Genomic DNA, 27,920 nt, shown 5'->3' on the forward strand with positions numbered 1-27,920 from the left:
AAGAGTCTCATGTTGTAGGAGGGAGGAAACACAGAGGCCGGCAGCTCGTTCCACAGCCGAGCTGTTGAACTTAAGAACGAATCGTAGAAGCGACCCGTTCTCATGTGACAAATGTCAACCGTGTACAAATGTTGGGCGCGCGTTTGGCGTGTATCCCGACTACGCACCGGTGCCGAAGGGATCAATGACGCTAGTTCCTCAGAGCATCTTCCATTGTAATACCGATAGAACAAGGACAGCATACCTACCTGACGCCTGAGCTCTAAAGATTGCAGTCCGTTTGTTAAGATTGGAGAATCTATCAAACGGACCGCCCATTTTTGCACAGAGTCAAGGGTTTTTTTCAGGTATTTAGGGGCTCCGGACCAGAGATGGCTGCCAAATTCGACAGCAGGGCGCACTTGCGATTTGTACAGGGTCAGCAGTTGTGTACTATTAAAGTATCTGCGGGCCCTGTACAGTACGCCCAGCTTCTGAGAGGACAACTTTACTCTGGCTTCAATGGAGCCCCCGTACCTGAGCTGGTCACTTATAGTTACACCAAGCATATCAATGGTAGGCCTGTTCGGAAGATTGCTTCCGTTGAAGGAGACTGGATCTTTATTAGATCTTTATTTTAAATACTATATTATATAGAGAAAATAATATATTAATTTTATTATATTAATAATATAGGAATTTTTTAATTAAATGATATATATGACACAAATCGTTTCAATTAAATGTATGTTTATATATATGACACATCGCTCCAGTGGATAAATACTTAAATAGCAAAGTACCCAAACTAACAAATAGCGGTATTTATAAACCCCAGTGTTACGAATGCAACGCTGTATATAATGTTGCACAAACTGGCCGGTCCTTTAACACATGATTTAAATCTAGAATTAAAGGATATTGTCGGGTAAATTATAGGAAGTTTACATCTCCCGAAAATAATTACAACGTTATTTTTACCAAAATTTTCGTGAGACTGGTATCACTGTAAACTCGCGCGGCAAATATTTAATTCTCTCTAAAGTGGTCTCAGCCGCCGGTTTAGCCCTAAATCCCCTCTAACGTACGCGATCTGTTTTGTTCATAAAAGTATTGTAACGTGAGTTTTTTAAAATAAAAACTAATTTAAAATATTCGAATTCTGATTTTTGACACCGAGAGTAACCTCGCAAACTTGGGTTCTGCGGATTGGAGAATCACAGAATCATCCAGCCAACAATCTATTTAAATTGGTGATAATCACAATCCTCAAAAATATATATAAAACACTTTCGATCATAAATAAATAAATTCCGTGAAAATTTGCTTAACATCTCATGAATAAAAAAAATCACTTACTCAATGATAATAATAAGTCAACTCTGTTACATACTATACAAAATAAAGACCGTAATAAAAACGAATATTTAGAATTTAATAAAAATTCTAATAATCCTAAAGCTAGTTTGATAAATAAACAAAAAAAATATAATCCGCTCGCCACTCCTAGATATGTTTAAACCGAGTTCATTTATTATTAAAGAACACAAAAATACATGTTAACAATTTAATAATCTAGGAAACAGAAAACCTCGGAACACGTTACTTTAAAAACCTTTAGTCAAATTTAAACAAAACAGTATTTGAGGGAAACTTAAAAGGAGAATTAATACCAACCATTGATAAATTCTGATATTTTACTCAGAAATCAATGAAAGATTGTTATTTTTTTAATTTTAAACTTATGTTTATAAGACAAGGTTTTATGCATAGCACAAAGGATAACAAATTATTATAAGCAATAATTAGTCGCGTGAAATATCAATAAAAACTGAAAATATCTTCCGAGTAAAAATAAATGCCACCGACGGGAATTGAAGCCGCACCGTCTTTGGAAATAAGCCGAAGTAGCTCAGTGGTCCAGAGCATCTCACCGGACGTCAAAAGGTTCGAGTTCAATTCCCGTCGGCGGCATTTATTTTTACTCGGGAGATATTTTCAATTTTCATTGATATTTCAGGCGACTAATTATTGCTTATAATAATTTAATAAAAGATTGGATATAAAAATATATATTTTTTTTTAAGTACTTAAATGGAAATAATATAAATCTATCTCCACGTGACCTCACCACAGCTTGATATCAGAAGATAATGAGAAGGCAAAATAGCCACGAGTAATAACAATCAAATCGTAGAACTTATTTCTAAATAAACTTTTTTTGTAAATTGAAGAGCAATATTATTGAATGTGTAAAAGAAAAAAAATAAATATGAGCTTTTAATAGGAATGGACCTTTTTACATCAAAGAGACGTAAATAATTTCACATGGTTTTACCCGATTCTATTTCAACGTTCTTGTTATTCTAAACAACAAGGCGTGATGTTAATTATAATGTCAACATTATAATGATGAACAACATTCCGTTGTAAATTACAACAAACAATGACAGTGTTAGTTGTTGTTTTCGTCTATAAATAAACGCCCTTAAGCATGGTTATAAATACTTCACAATTTTAAGATTCGATATGCCTTTTTTTAAATTTAAATACCGCAAAAGAGTCCCAACCATCTGAAGCCAGTGAGACGCTGGCATCCCCGATTTGCGTAAGTTGTAAAGCTGAAGGTGGTGGGGAGGGGAAGGAGATGGGTATTCAGAACTGATCACCAAACACAGTGAGAGCCTTTTCATGCAACCACGAAACTCGACTACGGAGGTCGCCTTAAGAGTTATTAGCGATAATTTATTTAATCAATTTATATAAAGAGGTTATATTGCGTAACATTTACGTGAACCTACGTAGGTACCAATATATTGATATTCGGAGGGGAAGACGTTTGACGTCATCATTGACGTAAAATTCCATGGACTGTTTCAAAACAAAGATAAAGCCAAGGTCCTGGATAAAAATAGACGCAATAAAGTGACAGTTATTATGTTTGATTAGTTAGGTCATCTCTAGGGCCGTGGTTACCAAGGGGTGGTATCACCCCCTAGTATCTAAGAGTGGTAAGAGCAAAACGGAGAAATCAAAGATAATATGGTTACCTGAATATTGATCCTCTGCCAGTTGATTCCTGGGACGCTTGATCCCCAAAAGATTATTTCTGTTGTACTTCCTCATTGGTAACGTAAGTATGCGGAGAGGATATACGGTCGCATAATAAACGTCGATATATATGGGATGGGATGGTCCAATGCTCTGTATGGAACCCGCTTGAATAGCGCGGGTGTAAACTGTGCGCCTCAAACTTTATGTTTAGACTAACGGACTTCAATCTTTCATTTGTGTGAAAGCACTAATAATTGTGAAAACATCTTATTGGTTTAAAATTAAACATATTTCACTATACGTTATAAAACATTATTACTGTTGGTTCTTACAAAATAAAATAAAATATAATCAATAATAGTTTTCTCTCTGAATACCCCTTCGGGGACACTTACATTATATGTTAGTAGATATGGCGTATTTTCCTTTATTCCGTATTATCAATACGAGATATTCTGGCTAGAATATGAATCTGATAATAAATGAGGATGTCCCGGATAATTTCACGCAAGGCCACCAACACCAGCAATTGATTCTTTCCTGGTGCAGAACTAAGTTACCAATGGTAATGCCCCTGGAAAGAATCACTAGGTTAAACCTCGCAGGAATAAAACGAATTCCAGCAGGAAATATTATTTAGTCTTTCATTGTGTGTACCTGCGTGGAATCTTTATTCCAGCTTGTATGTTTGTTGGATTTGGTACTTATTTGGTCAGTTTTAACAAACAATCAAGTCCTTCTTTCTGGCCCCAAATGGGTTAGGTACTTAGATTTGGTAAGTTTCAACAACTTTTTACTAAATTCATCTATTTGAAATACGATTTTGCTTTCTAGATTGAATTAATAAATTAATGAATGAATGTTGGAAATGTTAATTAACCCACATCGACATCCGACCGAGCTGAAACTCGGCATATAGATTCGTTGTCGATGACGATGCATTATATCATTTTGGCTGTAATACACACACACGCATTTTTCTAAAAAATTACAGCATATGAAATCGGTCGGTATTATCCAATTAGTCTTTTTTCCTGGGGAAGAAGATTCAATCCTCAGTCAAACCATTTTTATTTAAGTTTCAAAATCCATTTTAAAAGTTCACAGCAGTTAAAAGCCAGTACCTAGGGAGGTAGGTTCACTTCCCAGTTAAAGCAAAAAAAATATTTCTTTTTTTTTTTTCTTTTTCATAAAAATTATATTTGGATACAGGTTTTTTACATGCTTTTCGACTACCACACTAGACACATGTCCGTATTATGGTAATTTAGTCTTTAAATTCATCTATTGATAAAATAACTGTACTATAAAGAAAGAAAAAAATTACTTAATAAAATAAAATTAAATAATGGTACGTTTATTTCCAGCTGGTAATTTCATCCAGAATACGAACAAATATTTTTAAAGATACAGATTTTTTTGTGAATTTAAACAAAAAATTACAACATGATCCCCAAATGTGCTATTTGAAAATGTTCTTAGACTTGGCATTTACAATATTACTTTCTTGGAAAAAATATTAAATTCCAATGGACGATGTAAGTAAAGAAAATGTTTTTTTTATGTGATATTAAATTCTTCAGTAATATGCTAAATTGTCTAATGTATCTTCTAAATATTAACAAAACAACGTATTTCTCTGTTCACAGAGAAAACGGTAAAAATCGTATTCCGAAAATACGTATCAAAAGATTTTAATATAAAATAGGGTGGATCATTTTGAAAAGCGTTGTGTTAGTAATATCGTAGGGAAGAATACTTGGGTCATTAGACGCTACGCGGCTTTAGAGGCTCCACGGCAGAACGGAAAGCTTCTTGACTTCTGAATCAGTCATCACTGGTTCGATAACCTATTTAGGTGATTTAGATATTATATATTGATTTTGAGTGTTTTTTGAAAAGGTATCTGATTTTCACATCATTTTAGAAAGTTATCTATATTTATCATTAGTTTCAGTATCTACTGCCCTCGTGAAAGCACACAATTTATTCAGAGTCCAAAGGTTGCTTAATATGGCTATTATGTTTTTTTATGTTATTTACGACCATATCTTAATGAAGAGTTGAAAACTTCAAATCAAATATTAAAATGTTTCATTGGGCTAATGTATTCATAATGTTCATAGTCCAAATGATTCGATTATTTTAGCGACATCATTTATGAACAGAGTGAAGAGTAGTGGGCCCAGAATGGAACCTTGGGGTACTCCAGATGAAAGTAAAATATCTTATACACAATTTAAAGGCGCAATATAGGGCAGATAAAATGTAGTAAATTATTTTTGAATGCCTTTTTTAGCAGAAATCTTTCTTGGAGGTCATAATAAATAAAGCAAAAATTAATCTTAAAACCAGCCGAAAACCGTCCGTAACTATTGATAAATCGAAAAATAGGTAGAATTCAGGTTATTTTTAATATTTTGATGTTGAATATTTATAACCACACAGATTTTAAATCATTCCTAAAATTATGAGTTACTATTGCATGTAAATTTTAGTTTTAATTGTTTTCTATGAGGGACAAGTATAATGTATTTTATTCTTAAAATAAATATTTCCACGAATGTCATTTCACATTTCTAATGGCTGCTTCTACCTAATAAAACTAAGTGAATATGAAAAAAAAATCTCAGTACTTCTTTTAGTCATTATAATAACTCCTTTAAAAATATGTGATGTCAAAGTCTATTTTACTTGCTAATATCAATAAACCAATATGTAAACTTTTTTCACTCATTTCGAACATTTGTATTTCAAAAACTACGCGAAGGTTTTGATAGTCAACTGAAGGTAAAATACATTTGAAATTCAAATTCAAAATCTTTTTACTACCTATGCAAAATACTGTTTCCTGAACAAAGGGTTTGGCTCAAGGGAATTTTCTATTCCTTATAGCTATCGTGGATGGAATAGTTAAAATCACGAAAGTCCGTTAGTAGTATAGTAACTACTTCTAAACTCTTGGTAAATAGATAGTTTTTTATTATATATAACTGATTATCTTTTTAATGTTCCGAAATCTCTGGGCTTCAAGCCTGGAATGGACTGCCACATGATTTAAGAATGATCACAGCCTCGAAAAAATTCAGAGCTAAACTTAAATCTCGCCTTTTTAGACAGTCATGCCCATAAAGATTCAGTCTTTACCTTCTTAGTCTGCATGAAAACAACTAAGAAACTGTAAGCTTTTAAGATCGTTTCATAGAAAATATCCCGTTCTAAAGATTCTTAAATTCTCCAGTCTTTTAAAAAAAATAAACCGACTTTTGTGACTAATTTCCTCATAAATGTTATATTAACAGTAATGGAGGGTGAAATAGCAAATGAAAAATCATGTATTGTCCAGTGATTTTACTATAGTGTCATCTGCGTGCAAAGTAGTAGACTTCATAATAAACTGTGTTTTCTGAAGTTACCTGCCAGGTACTTAACTATGTTTTATTTTGTATTTGTTTGTAAATGATAAAATTTGATAGAGCCTAGGAACGTATTAGTAAATTATAATAATAATATTTTTAACGCTAGGACGTATTGGTGACTATGAGATTCTGCATTAAATTTAATATGTTTGTTACAAGGTCAACATTTTATTATTGGTTATATCATAACTGCATACAATGATCACATCTGTGTGTTTGTGAGAAGCGACTTCTGCGTACAGTTTTGTTCAATCTGTAATTTATAAGTAAATGCAAATTTTTGTACCTTGCAACGTCATTTATAATTTCTACTATTGGTACAGGGCTGTATTAACAAAAATCTTATAGATACAGAAATTTTTACATGAACTGCCAATCAACGCGAAAAAGGGTACAATAACATACATTGTGTTAGGACGTGAAAATTGAGTGAATTTTCCAAGCGCTTAAAACATCCCTACAAATCAAAATGCGCGTATGTAGTATTTGAAATTAAAATACCAGATGATGAAGAGATTTTGAAGATTTTTTTAAGTTTCCAATTATCTTGCTCTGACGCTTTCTCATATCGGAGGTTGGTAACTATCAGGGCAATCGTTAATCACCCTGCAGGCTGCAGCCCGGAACAACTCCACCGAGCTGTATACTTATAAAGTAAGAATTATAAATACCTCGTGACTTACAACTAGGACCTGTTAATTAAAACTAATGGCATTCAAACTAACGAGATCCCTGAAAAACCATGTAAGATCGTGTGAGAAATGTGGAATATGCAAGGCTGATGTAAGCGTAATGAGTTAGATTAAGAAAGGGACGCTCAGATGGTTGGGGCATATAGAGCTAATGAACGAAGAAAGGAATGTAAGGAGAATTTACGAGTATATGAAGCAAATGTGAATAGTAGAAGTCGGGAACGCCCGAGGAAGACATGGCACAATCGAGTGACTCAGATACTGGACTTAGGCCATGTCAAGAGTCTGAATAATAGAATAGTGTGTATGAGACGATGTACAAATGTGAATAAGGCAAGGAGTGAATACAGCTTTCAATATCCCACGGGAGCCCACGCAATTCCCATTTCTTCACGTATACATCGTAGAAACGTAGGTGACGTGGATTCCAGAGTCAGAGCCTTTCCATGAAAAGCGTACAAGGCAAATCCCCTGACACGATCCCTTATTATTCCCTAGGCATTCAAAGCCGGGCTGGTCCGAGGTCAACTCAAACCAAAGGTCAATCCTTTTTCTGACCTCGACATCAAACAAAGACCCAAACAGTCTACTTCTTAGTTATGGTGGGAAGATTAACCAGTGGTGAAGCGATGAATTTTCGTGGACTGAACAAGCCGTCCTTAATTCCAGTGGCGCGCAGTTAAATGTTTTCCGGTTTTCAAATATATTTTAAGCGAAAACCATTTATTTGCTAAAATTGTGTTAGATTTCAAACCGCAGCCGATAGATAAAACTATTATTAAAATATTGACAAAATCCGTCATCCATGGTTAGCTAGCGATATTTGCGAGTACGGCCAGAATATGATTCCGACAGTCGGTAGATAAAAACCGCTGATTTTAGCGTGGCCTCAAAGGTGTCGGATAAACTGTCAATACACAACTTTTTGGATAATGTCGTTCGTTATGCAAAATAACTGGTGTAATAATGAATCGTGGCGAACTAACAAAACTCTTAGTTAGTTTTATCAACCACCCCCTTCTCCATCGTTTCTAGGAAAATTTACCGATTAAAATTCACCGACCACTAGCCGCCGACTACAATTATTATTCACCACTCACGAGTCAACCACTGCAATTTTTTTTTTTTTTAAATTATAATTTATTTATGTGTTACTATGTCGTATTGCGCTACATCCTTCTTTAGCCATCGTTTCGGATAGCATCACAATGTCCATCATCAGGTTACACATCTGCCCTGATGACGAACACTATAATGCTGTCCGAAAATTTGGCTAAAAAAGGAGGTAGCGTAACACGGCATAAAATCCCAAAAATAAATCACTAAAATATTTTTGGCCATAAAAACCTCAAATCCCGAAATAATTTATTATTATTTACATGAAATAATAACATCAAGTTAATATAAACCGAGACCTCAAGTTACCTAACCTAACCTAACGTATCCTAACCTCACCTAATCCGTGAGCGGTGGATTTACCAGATACCTTCTCCATATGTTTCCCCTCTCCACTCTTTTAAGCTTCACATCATACCATAGAGCCTCTGGTTCCGGGTAGATGAGACTCCGGGTAGATGGTTGTATATGTGCCTTCAAATATTACAAAGCTGTGCATAATAATTTCACTTCGATGTTTGAAGCTAAACAACTTTGTCAAGAGTTTTATTTTCTCAAATGGTTTTGCTTTATCAATATTGCTTTTTAAAAAAAGTGTTAAAAGAACCTCCCATCAATTGTTTTGTCAATTATTGTTTATTGATTTATCTTAATAAAATTAAATCAACTTAATTGTAGAGATAAAACAAACTGATATAAAATATTGATAATTTATTTAAAATCTGGTCAAATTATATGTATTCCTGTAAAAACATGCATTTAACGAATGCATTGACAGATTTTGTAGCAAAGTATAAGTAAAACTCGAATGTATTATGAAATAAAAATATTAAAATTGTCGCATTTTATCATAATATTTATCAGGAAAAGGACACCTGCATGAACAAGTATTCCGATATATTCTGAATGGACTCATGTTTCATCGGGAAATGAATTGCCACACGTTTTCAGCAGGATTTCGATAAATCAGCCATTTTCATTTTTTACCTTGTAGACTGACTTGCCAGGTACTTTGTTTAACTCATTTTGTTTTCGAACTTTTTTAAAATTCTGCTGCCTTACAATTTTCTCCCGATTGGGGATGTAACAGTTTACTACCCACCTTCAATAAATAAAAACATGTGAGTAATAATGGCAAAACCGATTTTTTTATATATAAAATACTTCCGTGGCTTCGGTAGAGGCGATAATAATAAATCAACTGTGTTTTTTAAATGTATCTGAATTTTTTACATATTTATAGCGTAAAATCATAATCGATACTATTTCATTATTGAAGACAATATTAGCGATTCTTAAACGAAAATCTTACTAACTACCAACATTGTCTTCATTTTTCTCACCGCACATTTTTATTGGTAACTACCTTTATGTATGATTGCAAGATTCAACCCGAACTAAATGCAATCTAGACAGCGTATTTAGATAAACGTATCTTATTTTTATTTTAATGTACGACATCTATTGCCTTTTCTGCAAGTGTAGAATGAATATTTATTTTTTGGAATAACTTAGTAAGTAAAACCTTAAATTGTAATATTTAAATATGGAAGACAATATTAACAATGTTGGTAGTTCTTATTCGATGTATGATACAGTTAAATATGACCAAAGGAGATAGGATCCCATTAGCTCAGTTGGTAGAGCGGTGCCCCGGCAAGGCAAGCGTTCTGGGTTCGAGTCCTAGATGTGACCATAACTTCTTCTGATTTTTCTGCTTCAGATTTTTTGTTTGGGAATCGCTAATATTGTCTTCAATAATTAAATATTACACTTTGAGGTTTTACTCAATAAGTTATTCCAAAAAAATAATTATACATTTTTGTACTATTTGCCACTCTTTTCGTGATATTCTGAGCATAACAGATATAATTAAAACAAGAAAAGGGATAAAACTATTATAAATTATTTTTAGATGACATTAACATGATAGATGATTACCGACTAAGTTTTAATGGTCAATAAAACATCTGTTTAAAGATTTACTTCACCGCATAATCGTACATAAAACTTTTACTAGCATCTTAAATATTCAAATTCAGTAAACTGGGAGCCGAGCATTCAAATATTAACCTCATTTAGTTTTGACATAAACATTTTATTTATTTTATTGGACTCATCTAGGGCTTTTACAAACAAAATACATGTCGAATAAAAATAAGGTCAAATAAGAATAGGTACAATAGTTAGTTAAACATCAAAAAAATATTGATAGATTATTATGCAGACATCACACGAGGACAATAAAATACTGTCCCAGCTCCGGACCCATTTTCCTGGTCTGAATAGTAGTTCAGAGCAAAGGACAATGAACCAAGACATTGTCGCAGAGATAAACCGGCAAGCTATCTCAGCAGGATAGTGTCTTACCCCCATCACCATACCCGGCCGCGTTGTCAACACGCGTTTTGACAAAACAGTAGAACAATATAATTTAGTTCCTAGAACGGGCAATCTGCCTAGATAGGAACTAATATCGAACTACAATTCATAATAACACTTGCACTTATTTTTAATATACTTATACAGTTATTGCAATTTTATTATCTTGTAATTTTTGCTATTTACATGTATTTAATTTAATTAATAAATAAAAATAAATTAAATAGCCAGTCGCTCCGCGCGTACTTATCTCGGTTCTAGGCGCTCGGATCTCGTATGCTTAAAAATGTCGCTTAAATGGAACACCACAATACACTTTGGTATAAAAGCGATGGAAAGATAATATTTTTCGCGAACTCGCTTGTAACGCGGGCGTCGTGAATCCGTTTCGAAAGCGTTCCGCGTTTGAACTACGGTAAAATGTAGTATTGTCCCACTGTCCCGTTCTGCCCGGTCGAGGCTGTTCACGTATACAAGACACTATTGTATTGTCTTCTGTATCGTCTTCGTGTGATCCCAGCATTAAGGTAGCACGTAACGTCCTTTCATTGACGCTACTAGTTTAATTATTTTATGAAAATACACTTTTTGCAAGTTATGCTTTAAAATATTAAGACGAATTATTTGTTTGCGCCTATACATACGCAATATCAATATGAATAAATAGTTTTGTCCACAAAAAAATCAATTCTTTCAAGAAAGGCATGCAAATACAATATTGGATTGATTCACCGATATTATATTGTATTTGTATGCCTTTCTTGAATTGGATTGATTCACCGATATTATATTCTATTTGTATGCCTTTCTTGAATTGGATTGATTCTCCGATATTATATTGTATTGTATGCCTTTCTTGAATTGGATTGAATCACACGAAATAAAAATATATTTCACTGCAACAAGTATGTCAAAAGGTCAAAACCGATTTGTTTATAAACTCTCTTATACCACGCAAACACAGCTTAGGTAATCAATGTTACATAGAGATATTTTTAATAGCAACGAAAGAACTTACAAGAAGACATTTTATTTTATTTTAAAAGCTATAAGTTAACATTTTGTTTCCTATAGCCTGATTGTTGATTTCAGTTAATTTGAATCAAATTAATAGGTTGTATAATTGTTTTGAAATGTTTTTTTTTTATGAAAAATATTTTATTCTATTTAAAGGGACTTGTACCGTAAATAAATAAATAAATTAATGTTTTTAGCAGATATCACAACTTCACCAAAGTAAACACGTAAAGTACACAAGAACTGATTCGTATGGAGCAATTTTAAATCCCTTATACTATATTTACTTTTAAGCTAATAAAAAGTTTGCTATACAAAACTCAAGGATGTCTTGTAATATTTTATTTAAAAATCTTGAAAATTATAAGTTAAACTAAAAACATGTTTATCTTAATTCGTGAACCATCCCGTCGTCTTAGGACGAGTTGTTTCGGAGAATTTGAACAATTCATCAAATTTCATCGTTCATTTTCAAGTTCTGTGAAAGTCCTATTCAAGTTCTGTTATTATATCATTATAGGCTAGTTGCTTGACAGAACCGAACTAAAAACAGAACTTAAAAAGTATTTCACAGAGCTTGAAAGTGGATACAGAAATTTGATGAATTGTTCAAATTCTCCGAAACAACCCGTCCTTAATGTGGTTTAAATTGATGAAAACAATTTCTATAACTATTTAAAAAAAATATGCCGCCAAAAAGGACGATGTTCATGCTGAGAACGTCTTGTGACGTCACACTGGCCAACGTTGTAAGGGGTCCCGGTGACAGCTGCTGTCTATAAATACGTCATAGCCAAATTCGAAATGATTATAATTATTCGCGATTATTTTCTTTGAAAAAAAAATAATTACCTACGATGATCAGAATCAGACTAATAATTATGAAGTATTCCATATGATTTTTAGCACTTAAAACTTACTGTTATAAATTATTGCTCATTTATTAAAAATCTGGTTAAATTATTCGTATTCCTGTTAAAAGCGGTACTACATGCCTTTAATGATTGAATTGTCAGATTTCCCAACTAACTGTCGGTAAAACACGAAAATGTTATTAGGGTGTCGGAACATGTAAAATTCTAATATTGAAACATTTCGTCGTTATATTTTTCAGGAGAGGGACACCGGCATGAACACGTGTTCTGATATATTATGAAATGACTAATATTTTATTAGGAAATGGATTGCAATCACGTTTTTAACAGGACTTCAATAAATCAAATTCAATGACAATGTATCCCTCATTTGCGAAAATTCCCATGATTATTTGCGAATTATTCAAAGTATAATTATTCATCGACTAGATTTCTTGACAAAGAGTCACCCCATTATCCACAGCAAATTAACTAACAATATTCGCCAATTTAACCGGCCGCTTTACTTTTACGAAACAGTTTAACAAATTGAGTTACAAACGCTAAAAATTTTATCACCGCCGCGGGATCAACAACATTATAACTCGGTTTTAATCAAATAATCCTTTGAGTAATGAGCGAAGATTCCGTCCCAAAAGTCCACATTCCTTGATCCCGGATTGGCATCCATCATTAGCTCCTTGTCAATATCCAGGAAGTTGTAGGCTCCCAGGGAAACGGGTTTCCATATTAAATTATGGAGGGTTTCGTCCTTGTGGGGTGTTGGGTTTCTGAAAACAATCAATCAAATACTTGTAGCTTTATCCTTTGACTTACAAATAGTTTTATGTTAACATCTCTCATCTTCTAGGCATGTTTTGTTGGCATAATTGACTTTAAATGCTGTGCATTTAATGAGAAAAGTGGGTTTTATTGGCTATGCACAATAAGTGACTATTCTTTGCTTAAATTTAAAATAATGATCGCCAGATCTGATTCAGTTCTGTTTCAGTGGAAGATACTCTCAGTATCATCCTGGTGTAAGGCCACCATTCAGAATTGAAATGGATTTATTCGTGTTCGAAAAGCCAGGTACTCCCACACCTTCGTCTTCCTCATCTCCTTCCCCTTTCCACTACCTCCAGCCTCACAAGATACTCCAAATGGTAATGCCATAGTCTCACAGGATCCAGACGGAAGTAGTCGGGACTCTTATCCTACTCCTACACTCTACTCCGGTGCTATATTTAAATTAAAAAATCATACACGATGTGTAAGATCGATGTGTAAGGCAGAGCATGCCAAATCAGCGGCGATATTGATTTTCATTCTTATCTACATGGAACGAATACATTTCTGGTGTTGTTCATATTCTATATTTATCTATTTAATTTTGAAAAGGTATTTTCTCTTTTCCACCATAAGTATTTTTTCGTAATATTTAACAGTTCAATAGTGTTTTATAGAAAAATATAATCGGTATTTTTTCTATAACATTTTAGACTTTTATCACTCAAAAGTCCCAACTACTGTCTCACGGAGATAATGGAAATCGTAATTTGGGTGTAAATGCGAATGAATGGGTGGACATTAAGCACGGCTTATACAATTTTCCACATATTTCAACCATGCGATACTTTGGACGGGTTGTTTCAGAAAATTTGAACAATTCTTCAAATTTCAAAATTGGGAATTGAACCAAGCTCTTTTGTCTTACCGGGACTACACTCTCCAAATTGATCTATTGAGACCCAGTGGATCAATTCCCTGTTGCGGCAGTTACTTTTTTTTATTTCCTGTTTATTTTCATTGAGGTTTGTTACTATTATGTTTTTTTCTTTTATATAAGCAAAATTTTCAAGTTCTGTGAAAGTTCTTTTTAGGTTCTGTTATTATTTCAGTTCTGTGAAGTAACTGGCCTATAATGATATAATAATTGAACTTGAATAGGACTTTCATGGAACCCGAATATGAACGTTGAAATTTGATGAATTGTTCAAATTTTAGGAAACAACCCACCCTCAGTGGTTCTTTAATAATTTATATCATTAATAACGAACTGATCCGCGATCGATTTTCGGATTACTTTACGATAGGACAGAAGATGGGAGGATTTGTCTATCAATGATAAAAATTATCGTTACTCACACTACAACGATGTCAGAAATATTGACTTAAGAATAAAAATAAATCATCAGAATGAAATAATGCATGATATTGCACGGTAAAGCGATTACCTTATTTTACTAATAGTATAACATGGAATGCAAGTAGCTATGAAAATTAATTTCAGTAAAAAAGTTCAAACTACGTATTCCCTTACAATCTCAGTCCTCAATAAAAAGCAGGTCTTTAACAAACCTAACCCCTAAAATTCCAAAAAAAACACTATACCCACGGACAAAGATCCTTTAAGTACTATTCCATTAAACTTTATAACTGCATTACACCTAATCTGAAACAACCTTCTGATAATTCACCAGTATACAAAATGAAAAAAAACATCATAGAAGGCATAAAAATTAAAGATACACAATTTTTCCAAAACCTATTCACCCAAAACCAAACACAACACAATTTAATTGGAATTAATACTATGTTTTTGGTTAATTACATCAGTAAGTGTATTTGAATTAAATTGTTACTACATTGTGTCTATGCAATATTATGATGTAAGTGCTACTAACCTAATATGGATACAATACTGCCACCATGGGTAGAACCACATGATCCTAGAGAATCTCAAGGATGATGCATGTTTTTTATATTTATTACGGCGTAATAACACTTTACCTAAAACATGCGAACACCTCAGCATAGGTTCTCCTGGTGAGATATTTATAAAATACTTCTACTAACCGATACAGATAGTGGTTGTATAACTAGTCCTTATTATGTAAACTGTATGTAAAAGAATAGAAACTAATAAATAAATCTTAATATATAAAAATTCAGCGTGCTTAAGTTTTTGCTCGCAAAACTCGAAAAGTAGTCGAATGATATCGCTGAAAATTTAAAATAGTGTTCTTATTAGTGCCAGGAGTGTTTAGGGAGTGGTTTGAATTGTAGGAGAAATCGGGGACGCCCGAGGAATTCTTAACGCAATGTCTTTGCACCTGAATGAGAAACGGAGCCGAATTAAACTCGATGTAACGTAGTTTTTTCACAGTAACATAGTGGTATACAGTAGTGAATGGTGTAAGAAGCCAGAGACGCCCGAGTAAAACATTAGTAATAGCGAATTAATGTAAATTACTTTTCTCACCCAAATTTGGCAAAATTTGTCCACAAATGCACCATTTGCTTTGATACTTGAAGCTCGTCTGGTTCTTCCTTAATTTCTAAAAGTTCTTTGTAAGTCTCTTCTAGTCTCTCACATTTAAATAAATAACAGATTTCATCGCCATTAGTTGCTCCTTTGATACTGTTGTTATCATTCAGTGTAGATTTTTTGAAAAAATTCAGACTTCCGTCGAAAGAGAACCGGTAGAAATATGTATTGGCAAAAGAAGCTTTCAAGTGGCGTGTCAACATTTTATGAATCGGATAAAATATTCCATCTGAAACATAATCCACATACTCGCTCATCGATTTGTCAGTGATTACTCCATTTTGGAAGTAAAAGCGCTTGATTTTCTCGGCAACATACTTGTATTCGTCAGAGTTGAAAATAAACTCCAAACCTCTCAAAGGAACAGAAAACTGAAAGTTGTAGTTTAATTTCTCTAAAATTTCTGGATCGTTTATTAAAGTTCTTAAAAACACAATTGCTTCTCGGGAATTGAATCCAATCATCAACGGTATGTTTGTGCTAAGTGATGTTGTGCTGTAGAATTTATCTGGCGATGTTGTTAGAAAGGCTTCGTCATCTTTTGTAACATTTTCAACTGATGGTCCAAACGGTAGAATACTTTTCTGACCATCTCTCACTTCAGTGCTATCAAATGTTTTCGGGGTGGCTTTGACTATTTCACTTGCTTCTACTTTTTTCAAATTCTTCAACAACTCTTCGGAGGTATCTGAATTCTTGTACAACAGCTTGCCTAGATTGAATGCCCTTTTTCTAGGATTATCTGAAAATAGTTGGGGAAGTTCAAAAACTCCGCTTTGACAGATTGCTTTATGAAATAAGCCAGTGGCTAGAGAAGACTGCATAAGTAATGAAACTGCTGTTCCTCCTGCGTTATTTCCAAATATAGTGACTTTGTCTTTATCGCCGTTGAAAACGTGGATGTTATCTTGGACCCATTTGAGAGCAAGGACTATGTCTTTGAGTCCCATGTTGCCAGATATTACTTCATCCCCGGTGTTCAAGAACCCAAGCGCTCCAAGTCTGTAGTTTGTTGTGACCAAGATGACATCTTCGTTCATGAAGAAGTCGGGACCAAAGAGTATAGTGCTGGAAGATCCTGATGCAAAACCACCACCATGGATCCAGAACATAACAGGAAGTGTGGATGGCGTTGTGGATTCTTTAGGAATTATTGGTGTGTAGACATTGAGAATGAGACAGTCCTCGTCTCCACTGGGAAACCTGTCCATTAAAGGATCCTCTTGAGGACATCTGACTCCGTTGTTTGTTGCATTGAAGGTGCCATCCCATTTGGTGATTGTTTGAGGGGGCTGAAATAAGAAAAGCATATATTTAAATATGTATATACCTCTGAAAAGGTTAGTTCTTGCATATTTTTTTTCATTTGACAAGCATTATTACGATGTCAGTTTACCGCTCATCTGCTAAGTAAATGACCATTTATTACAGTAATGGTGTAATTTAGGCGTAAAATGTTTACAAAAACTGAGCTAGCAAAATATTACAAATTTAGTCATCATTTTAGATAATGCCACAAAAAATAACAACCATTCAAGATTTATAATTTCTGCCATCCTACATTTTTCCATCATATGGATTATTACGAAAACTGTCATAAAAGCTTGCTTTACGGTTAGCTACTTTCACTAATGATAAAAAGGTTTTTTTATAAAATTTTATGGTTGAATTCTCTCGTATCAAATACTGTATACAAATTTTGCGATGACTCAATCCGGTGAAGGCGACAAACCGTTTTTACATGACGGGATGTAAACAGTACTCAGGTGAAAAAAACGAATTAATATTTAAACGTTATTTGCTCGAGGAAGAAAGGAGAGAGGAAGGAAAGTAAGAAAGGAAAGACGAGGGATCCTCCTCTCAGAATACTGCCAAAGAGAGTGCGTGAGCATAAACAGGTTAAGGCTGAGGTAGGAGAAAATACAAGGTTTGTTATTATAAAAGCATTTTACGATTTAAGTATTAGATAAGAACCTTTCAGCCTTCGCGCATAAATGCGATAAAAGTGTGTGCTGTTTCAATAAAAAATCGTTATATTTTGTCGCTGAATGCTGTAATATTCTATGAATATCGATATTATAGATGGTTTTAATTATTTAATTTTTCAGTAAGTCTTAAAACAATTACGCACACTTCACCCCAATTGATGGACAATCTTCTGTATACGACGAAACAATTAGAAAAGATTTGAGATTTTCACGGCCAATAAGGAAGTTGAGTGAAAAATATTTTGACTTATAAAAAATATGTTCATGTAGATCAAAAAATATCGATTCTAAATATATAAATATATTTCTATATTATTATTCTTACAATTAGTTAAACGTTCTTGAAAAAGCATTCAATAGCAATATACTGTATACGCTCCACGATTGGTCGAAAGAATTCTGTCGTCACATGTGTCGTGACTTGTACGTACAACGGAACACCTATGGTGCATCTCTTTCTATTACATGAGAGATGGTCGATTTAGATGAGAGAGGTGTATAGGCCAAAGGTTTATTTGGGTTTGTCAAATATATGTACGTATTTGTTATTATTATTATATGAAATGGATTTCTAAAGATACATATTCGTATAGTGCTTTATAATAATATGTTGTTTATTGCATAACTTAGATGTTTTTATTATTATACATGTCACAAAGCATGTGATACACTTCAGGCCGCCGGCCGCTCAGAAAAGTCTCACAGTGAACTGGGCTGTAAACCGTTATTTTACTTTTGGTCTTTACTTTTCTGCGCGGTGGTCCTGAATTCGCGCGGGGAACGTCAACAAGTAGCGACGGCGATACCGTACAAGTACCGTATCGGGCGTGAAAAGCAAATATTCTAACTTAAAATATTAATTTAACTATGAAATCTTAATCAATATTCTTTTTTTTTTAATAACATCAATTATAATAGACGGTTAACATTGGTAAAAAAATTACTGGAATTCCTTGTTGAAGAATTAAATTTTTTTCCATACATAATGCTTAAGCGACGTGGTTTTCACAGTTCTAATGACGTCACACTACACCCCGCCTGTTACCGCTCGGATTCCGCTCGTTTTGGCGGGCTTAATAAAATTTAAACTTTGAGAATTAATTTAACTATGAAAACAAACTTTAAAAAAAAAAAAAAAAAAACAGTATTTAAGTTTGAATGCGAACATTGATAAAAAAAAATAAAAAAAATGGACTCAACTTCCTTATTGTGATATTGTTTTGGGTTTTTGTGGTTTGTTGAGCTTCCTTTAATCTTTTCGAAAAACATTACAGTCTTCATTATTAGGGCAGATGTTCCTGAAATCCTTGGAATACCAAAAACGCATCGAGGATACCTAATTACGGAAAAACTTAAAAAAAACATTAATATTAATAGTTCTTGGAATTCAGTGCTTAATGGCTACATCAAAACTAAACGCTGAAAACCATTTTAATTTGACTCATTATTATACCGGCCCTAGGAAGATTTACGCACCACAATACACACATATTTCCTTGAGGCGGAGACAGTAACGCCGTCCGAAACGTTGGCTAAAAAAGGAGGATGCGCAATACGGCATAATAACCCAAAAATTAATCCCCATGACGACAAAATAATTTATTTTTCTCTTTGTTCAGACTTTAGCCAAGAATCAAACCAACGAAAAATGCCACTTGTATCTGTATTGAGTAATTGAAATATCCGACAGATGTCTCCCCTAAGGACAATAATTGTGATTAAATATACCAATACATTCGAATGAATTAGTTTATAAATAGGCTTGCATGCCCATTTTCTTCCTCTTCTCTCTCTAAATAACGGATCAATAACAACCATGAAATAATTAAGGAATTCGAGGGTCGTTGTTTTGTTACCAGTGATGTGTGTTTTAAAGAATAAAACTTATCAATTATATTTCTTGGTATCATTAATTTAACGAGGCCAATACTGTTACATATGGTCCAATCGAGCCGCATCGTGCACCAGAAAGCCGAAATATGAACCAGCAAAAAACCAAGAAGATGCAGATCATCATCAGATAAGTATCCCAACGCCATCCTATAAAAACTGTGACCGAATCCCGAATCCTTCCTATTTCAAATTATCCCAAATGAAATATTTAAATATGCAACAAAGATTTAAAAAAAAATTATTGTTGTTTCTGATTTTTCAGTTGCATAAAATTTTAATAGCTACCTACATTGCAAATTGATACGATTATTGTTAAATGAGCATCTCAATTGTAAGAGTTTTGTCATTGGATTTATTTAATTAAAAATAATTCACGCGAATATTCAAAATTACCGGGTAAAATCTCGCTACAAAATAATTTCAGCGAATTTCTGATTTAAAAGGTTGTCAGTGGTGAGTGGTTGTTCCGTTCTGATCAGTTCTGATTTAAAAGGTTGTCAGCCCTGGCACTGAGAAGCATTTTTACTAACACCGCCGTGTTTTCATTCGTAAACTGTCAGTTGTTTGAGGTTAAAAGTTAAATTGTTTATTATTTGCCATTAAAGATGGAAAAGTTAAAGCCGTTAATCAACAAGCGTGGAGTTTTGAAAGCGAAATTGACAAGGTTTAATGATATTTTAAAGACACTCGATAAAACGGAACTAGAATTACGTTATCAAAAGGTCGAAAAATTGTTAGATGACTTTGAAAAAATTCAATCTCAAATCGAAGAACTTTCGGATGACGAGGCAGAACACGTAAGTCAACGTGAATCCTTTGAAAATCAATATTTCTCTGTACTTGCATTAGCAAAAGGTTTATTGAATTCAGTAAATCATGAAAAATGTGAAATTAAATTACCAACTTTGAAACTTATTGAATTTCATGGTGAAATTACTGAGTATGCTAAATTCGCTGAGACCTTTAAAGCATTGGTTCATCAAAATAATATGTTAAACAATTCTCAAAAATTCTTTTATTTACAATCGTGCCTTAAAAAAGACGCAGCTAAATTGATTGCCTCCTTGACCATATCGCACGACAATTACGAATCTGCGTGGCAGATACTGCAGGAACGTTACGCGAATAAAAAAATAATAGTTCATAGGCATGTTGCATCTTTATTTCAGTTAAAAGATATGAAACAAGAATGTCCAGTCGCGTTAAGGCATATTATTGATCAGGCTTATATAAATTTAGAAGCGTTAAAAAATCTAGGATTACATGTTGATTCCTGGGACGCGATTATGATATATTTAATATCTAATAAATTAGATGGATCAACTCGTAGATTTTGGGAAGAGCAGCCAATAGATGGTGCACTCCCAACTTTGAAAGAATTTATTACATGTCTAACCAAACGTGTTGAGGTACTGGAGTTCACAAATTTGCAAGAAAAAAGGCCTACCTACAAGAATGTTACAACACGTGATGATCGCAAGAAAGATTTGTCTGTCTCATTGATAGCAACCAAACACGGATGCATCCTATGTAAAGAAAATCATCCAGTGTATTATTGTAAAAAATTTCTCAAATTAAATATCCAGGGAAGATTAGAATTTTTAAGAAAGGCCCGAGCCTGTTTCAAATGTTTGAGGGTAGGACATTTTACACAAGATTGCAAAAATAAATTCAAATGTAAAATCTGTGCAAGTGATCAACATAATACTTTGATACATGTTAATGAATTAAATAGTGAAAACACAAATGAAGAGGCACACAGCTCGACATCAGTGGCAAATCATACGGTGTTAAATAAAAATGAAAAGATAATTTTATTATCTACAGCGATCGTGAATATCGTAGGTAGCGACAACCGTTTACACAAAGCGAGGGTATTATTGGATTCAGGCGCCCAATCGAATTTCATAAGAGAGAGTTTTGCAAAAAAATTAAAATTAAAAACAGAAAAAATAAATATGCCGGTGTCTGGAATACAAAATCGCATCACACATATCAATCGAAGAGTTACAATTGACATGTTAGCAGTGAATAGTGATTATAATAAGAAAATTTCTTGTTTAGTATTGCAGGCTATAACAACCGACCTACCCCAAATGACCTTCAGGAAACAAGAGTTGAAGATCCCATCTGGCTTGCAACTAGCGGATAAGGATTTCAATGTCACGTCTCCAATTGACATCCTGTTGGGTGCGGAAGTTTTTTGGGAAATAATGAATAATGATCGAATACGCTTAACGGAGGGCGGGCCAACTATTCAAAGGACTGAACTCGGTTGGATTGTTTCCGGAGCGATCGACATCATCACTAAAACAAGGCCAGTATCAATTAATTGTAATCTAGCCATTAATAAAATAGGTAACCAGATGGAAAGATTCTGGAAATTAGAAGAGGTGGATGCCATGAAACCTCAGAATTTTGAAGAAAAGGCTTGCGAAGTCAACTTTACAGAGTGTCATAGTAGAGACACGGAGGGCAGATTTACGGTAGCCTTACCAACCCGCCCTTGTATAGACCAACTAGGGAGTTCTTTGTCAATGGCTGAAAAAAGGTTTCATACATTGGAAAGAAAATTTTCCACCAATAAAGAATTGAAATGTCAATATAGCATGTTTATGAGAGAATATTTACAATTGGGTCATATGGAAGAGTGCCGAAAATCCGAATGCGATGCGAGATCATATTTTTTACCACATCATGCGGTGATGAAGGAGTCAAGCACCACTACTAAAGTTCGCGTGGTGTTCGATGGATCGGCAAAAACATCTTCTGGTATTTCCCTTAATGATGCTCTGATGGTCGGACCTAACATACAAAAGGATTTAAATATGCAAATTTTACATTTCAGAAAACATCCTGTAGTCATAACTGCGGACATAGAGAAAATGTACCGTCAGATAAACGTGCAGGAAAGCGACCGCAATCTACAGAAAATTGTTTGGCGCTTTTCACAGGATGAGGATTTGAAGCATTACAAGCTAAGGACAGTGACTTATGGATTAGGACCGTCATCTTTCCTGGCGACAAGATGCCTGAAGCAAATAGGTATTGAAAATAGACTTTCATTTCCTATAGCAAGCAATGTCATTGAAAATGACTTTTACATGGACAACCTATTAACGGGAGGAAATGACGTTGAATCGTGCCACCTTCTAAAACAACAGGTAATCAGTTTACTAAAATCTGCAGGGATGAATCTAAGAAAATGGAGATCGAACGTGGCAGAATTATCTTCCGAACCAGGTCAAGATATGCAAGGATTGATATCTAAAGAACCCCAAGAAGAAAAAATACTAGGATTAATCTGGAACAGTGAGTTTGATTACTTTTCATATGTAGTGAAAAAACCAGTATGTACCGTACAAAGCAAACGGCGGATATTGTCAAGTATCGCCTCAACGTTCGATCCTTTAGGACTGCTAGGACCAGTAACGGTTGTAGCAAAACTAATTATGCAGAGATTATGGATATCTAAGACTTCCTGGGACGAAGAAATACCCGAGGGAATATTAAAAGATTGGGAAAATTACATGAAAAATTTATCTCAAATAAACCTGTTGAAAATAAAGAGAAGAATCTTGTGGGGTCAAAACAGCCTACAAATCCATGGTTTTTGCGACGCATCAGAAAAGGCCTACGGAGCCTGTGCGTATCTAGTATCCAGGAACGCCGAGGGTAAGATGCACTCTCAGTTAATATCTTCCAGGTCCAGGATAGCGCCATTAAAAAACATATCCCTGCCAAAATTGGAACTTTGTGGTGCGGTGCTGTTAACGAAATTATTAAAAAACATCAAAGAAGCACTCAACATGGTTGAGGTGGATACATACTACTGGTGTGACTCTACCATCGCACTATGCTGGATAAGAGGACAGCCAGCTAGATGGAATACCTTTGTGGCCAACAGGGTTGCCGAGATACAAGAGGCCGGCGATCCCGCCCATTGGCGACATGTTTCATCGCAGGAAAACGCCGCTGATATTTTATCAAGAGGAGTTACAGCAAACAAACTATTACAAGCAGATATTTGGTGGAAGGGTCCGGATTGGCTAATAAGAGAGGCCGATCACTGGCCGAAGCCAGAAAATTCCTGTATAAATCCTCCAGAGATAAAAACCAAGGCGGTATGCGTGTCTACTAATGTCACGGAGTGGGACATCTTTTCAAAATTTTCCTCTCTCAACAAGCTAAAGAGAGTAACTGCATATATATTGCGTTTCTTTAATAATTGTAACACAAAAAACTGTAAATTAACCGGGAGGTTAAGCGTGCCGGAGCTGGACAATACATTGCATCGTCTAATAGCAATAATTCAACGCTACCATTTTAAGGATGAGTTCAGGGCTTTGAGTAATAAATGTTCACTGGATAAACGTAGCGTTATTTTGTCGCTTAATCCATTTATAAATAATGGATTAATTTGTGTCGGGGGCAGGCTAACAAAGGCAAAACATTTATCATACCAGCAACGACACCCAATAATTTTACCAAAAAATAATAAGTTAACAGAATTAATTATTCGACATCTTCATTATGTACATTTACATGCAGGGACACAAACTTTGTTATCTCTAGTGAGATTACAGTTCTGGCCGATTGCCGGAAAAACCACTGTTAAGCAAATATTACATAAATGTATAGTATGTTTCAGAAAAAATCCAGTAACCAGTCAAGTTATCATGGGTGACTTGCCGGAAAACAGAATAACACCTAGCAGGCCATTCGAGGTTACCGGGATTGATTACGCAGGTCCTATCATGATGAAAAGCGGTATCACCAGGAAGGCTCCATTGGTGAAATCTTATTTATGCATTTTTGTTTGTTTCTCAACGAAAGCTGTGCATTTGGAACTGGTAACAGACCTCACCACTGACAACTTTTTAAATTGTTTAAAACGTTTCATTGCGCGGAGGGGCAAACCCTTTAAAATATATTCAGATAATGCGACCAATTTTAAGGGAGCATATAATCAACTGAGAGAATTGTATGATAAGTTAAAGAAATCTGATGACAAGATTCAAAAATATTTAGCTGATTTGTCAATAGTGTGGGGATTTATTCCACCACGGTCACCGAATTTCGCTGGACTCTGGGAAGCAGCAGTGAAATCCGCCAAATATCATTTAAAAAGAATAACCGATAATTCAAGTTTAACCTTTGAACAATTATATACTTTATTGTGTCAGGTAGAATGCTGTTTAAATTCACGTCCGCTCACTCCTCTGTCCAACGATCCGACTGACCTGAATCCTTTGACTCCAAATCATTTCCTGATTGGCGGAGGGATAGCTTCTATCTCTGAGAAGGATGTTCGGGAGATACAATATAATCGATTGAATCAATATCAAAAATTAAATGCACTGATTCAAACATTTTGGTGCAGGTGGAAACTGGAATATCTTGCAGAATTACAAAGACGTACCAAATGGAAGGAAGACAAGGGCCTCAGGACTGTTGAAAGGGACGACATGGTCATACTAAAGGAGGACAACCTGCCGCCTAATATGTGGAAACTAGCCAGGATCCTAGCTACTCACCCTGGAGCTGACGGGAAAGTGTGGGTGGTTACCCTCAAAACCGCACAAGGAACATTTAAGAGACCTATCAGCAAAATATGTTTATTACCCATGGAAAGGGATTCAAGCATTGCTACAGGGACGCCCGATGTACCCCCCGGACTGAATAAATAAGTTCCTGCAGTCATAAACAAGAGAAAAATCAACAACCTACCTGAAGGATGACCTTGGACCATCAAATTTTTGCTAGCAGTCATAAAAAGGAGAAGAATTAGCAACCTACCTGAAGGATGACCTTGGACCATCAAATTTTTTGCTAGCAGTCATAAGAAGGAGAAAAATTGGCAACCTACCTGAAGGATGACCTAGGAACATCGAATTAACTTGTTCATATTATGATTCTCTTATTTTAGAACTTTTTTGTTCATATTCATCTTATGATTGTTTTTCAAATTAATTTGTCCATATTTATATTATGTTTATTTTTCAAATTATTTTTGCTTATATTATGGTTATTTTTTAAAAATTATTTTTTTGTTTATGTGTAAAAAAATAAATTCTTCCGTGCCCTGGCAGCATGTTCAGACTTTAGCCAAGAATCAAACCAACGAAAAATGCCACTTGTATCTGTATTGAGTAATTGAAATATCCGACAGATGTCTCCCCTAAGGACAATAATTGTGATTAAATATACCAATACATTCGAATGAATTAGTTTATAAATAGGCTTGCATGCCCATTTTCTTCCTCTTCTCTCTCTAAATAACGGATCAATAACAACCATGAAATAATTAAGGAATTCGAGGGTCGTTGTTTTTTGTTACCAGTGATGTGTGTTCTAGAATAAAACTTATCAATTATTTTTCTTGGTATCATTAATTTAACGAGGCCATTACTGTAACACTCTTCATCTTGGCTCTGTTTCTTATTAAGTAAAACTACAAAGGTAGATAGTCACCTTACAAATAAAACCTTTTGGAAATAAAATGTTTTGTACCGGAATAATATTAAATTGAAAACTGTAACTTCGCTTACATTACTTTAATTAATATCAACATGTCAATTGGTTTCGGTACAACATGTCTTCACCAGAAGAGATGTCAACTGTTTTAACCAACAGTTACCAAACAACGTCGGAACAAAGTTACAGTGTTTCATTAGTAATTTAGAATAATCTATGTTAAGAAAAGTGGAACGCGAAACGCAGGGACTAGTAGTTAGTTTTTACACGCCTGTTAAAGTATAACACGAAATCTAAAAACATTAAGTTTTAGACTAAATATTAGAAAATTATATAATGACATTTGAGCTTCGGAACAACCCCTTTAAATTCTGGAGTGTTGACCAGTTACTGATAAAACTGATAAATAATACGAATCAGGTAGGAGGTTATAATATCTAAATAGTACAAAATAAAGTCGCTATCCGTGTCTGTCTGTTTGTGCGCTTAGTTCTTCTAAACTACGCTACGAATTTTAATAGAGTTTTCACTATCCTTTACATAATTTCTTCCACAAGAAAATGTATTTAATACGTGTAATTATATTTATAGAAAGTAGAGAAAAGTGGATGATTAGTAATCAAGTAAAAAAATATTTTTTCGGCGCTTACATTGCTAACGCTGGCTAAACCTTATAAGATACATCAAAATAATGTAGGATGGAATTGTATATCTTAAACAGGCGTCCAGAAAAGTCCACGGTGGTATATGTCTATCTCCTGAGGATAATCCCCAGCAAAGCTGAAAACACGTCAGCTAGTAATATATAAAATTGTCTACCAACCATGAATCTAAGTTCCCCGACTGGAGGCTCCGCAAACGGAATACCCTGGAACGAGTAATAGGGCGTTTTCTGGACAGATTTCAGTTTTAATCCCATCAGTTTACCCTGGCTCACTAGCACAACCGTTCCCCCTGTCATTTCTTCGCTCCATGCTTTGTCAACCAACACTAATTGCAAAACCAACCACGTCAATGTTATCTTTGAAAATGAAGCAATCATTTTTACTGGTTAATAAAGTTAATTACTTTATGCTTCCACCAGTTCGTCGCAATTGTTTGTCGCGACACTATTTTGCGCTGTTTTATTACACGTCGTTATGTTTTATTTCACCGATATTTAACTAACTGTTTTAATTTCATTTAGCGTTTTCAACCTCTAGATTTCACAATGAATATCAATAATTTCCAACAACTCAAAAACTCTTTAATTCAGCTCATTGACAAAGGCTTAAAACTTTTGTTTTCAAATACACGCATTTTTAACACATTACTTTTCATATTAAAACTGTCGATTTGATTCGCAGTTCCCCCCACTGTTCAACAAAGCGTTCACCATATCACACTAAAAGATTTCTCGTTAATGACATTCCTTCTCAATTATTGTACTCAACCACAGCACATTAGTTACTGGCTGTTGGTAGTTTGTACAGTACAGGTGTTGTTGAATTTGTGTACACGGTTTAATTGCTCACGATTCGTTTACTTAGGAACATAATGTTTGGCAAACCACATTCTGCTTTATTGCGATCGACTGGATTTTAATGCCTTTCAGCATCGTGTTTGATTTGCACTGTCTTTGGAGAACATCATAGACTAATGTTGATTGTCTGTGTTTACATTATTTGAAAACGTATTTATGAACCATACATTCGAAAGACAGGTGTACTGGACCCTCA

At 34.4% G+C, this 27,920-nt stretch overlaps 2 protein-coding genes across 4 annotated transcripts in view; one reads left to right on the forward strand and one right to left on the reverse strand.

Annotated features, from left to right (window-relative positions):
• The window catches only part of Ptp36E (protein tyrosine phosphatase 36E), a 625,696-nt gene that overhangs the window by 280,787 nt on the left and 316,989 nt on the right, over nt 1-27,920 (forward strand). The gene's annotated exons all lie outside the window — the stretch shown is intronic.
• On the reverse strand, nt 542-27,664 carry LOC149418302 (esterase E4-like). Of its 3 annotated transcripts, none has more exons than XM_089638728.1 (3): nt 27,271-27,664; nt 15,779-17,136; nt 542-13,304 (listed from the first exon to the last, which is right to left on the reverse strand). In XM_089638728.1, exons 2-3 carry the CDS (start codon nt 17,053-17,055, stop codon nt 13,112-13,114), a joined length of 1,470 nt encoding a protein of 489 aa, XP_089494854.1. In that variant the 5' UTR covers nt 17,056-17,136; nt 27,271-27,664; the 3' UTR covers nt 542-13,111. The 3 variants fall into 3 exon arrangements, with proteins under 3 accessions (XP_089494854.1, XP_089494853.1, XP_089494855.1); XM_089638727.1 differs by having other exon boundaries at nt 27,026-27,664; XM_089638729.1 differs by having other exon boundaries at nt 27,516-27,645.

Source organism: Hesperophylax consimilis, chromosome 13 (assembly GCF_061612785.1).
Source record: "Hesperophylax consimilis isolate HC1 chromosome 13, BYU_Hcon_1.0, whole genome shotgun sequence".
In the NCBI taxonomy this organism is placed as follows: domain Eukaryota; kingdom Metazoa; phylum Arthropoda; class Insecta; order Trichoptera; family Limnephilidae; genus Hesperophylax; species Hesperophylax consimilis.

Excerpts from the sequence above, each read along its gene's own strand:
- LOC149418302 (XM_089638727.1), bottom strand. The coding sequence starts at position 27,244 with ATGATTGCTTCATTTTCAAAGATAACATTGACGTGGTTGGTTTTGCAA. Across the intron at positions 17,137-27,025 it reads TCGGGGAACTTAGATTCATG|CCCCCTCAAACAATCACCAA; the intron begins GTTGGTAGACAA and ends TTCTTATTTCAG. Across the intron at positions 13,305-15,778 it reads ACAAATTTTGCCAAATTTGG|AAACCCAACACCCCACAAGG; the intron begins GTGAGAAAAGTA and ends GATTGTTTTCAG.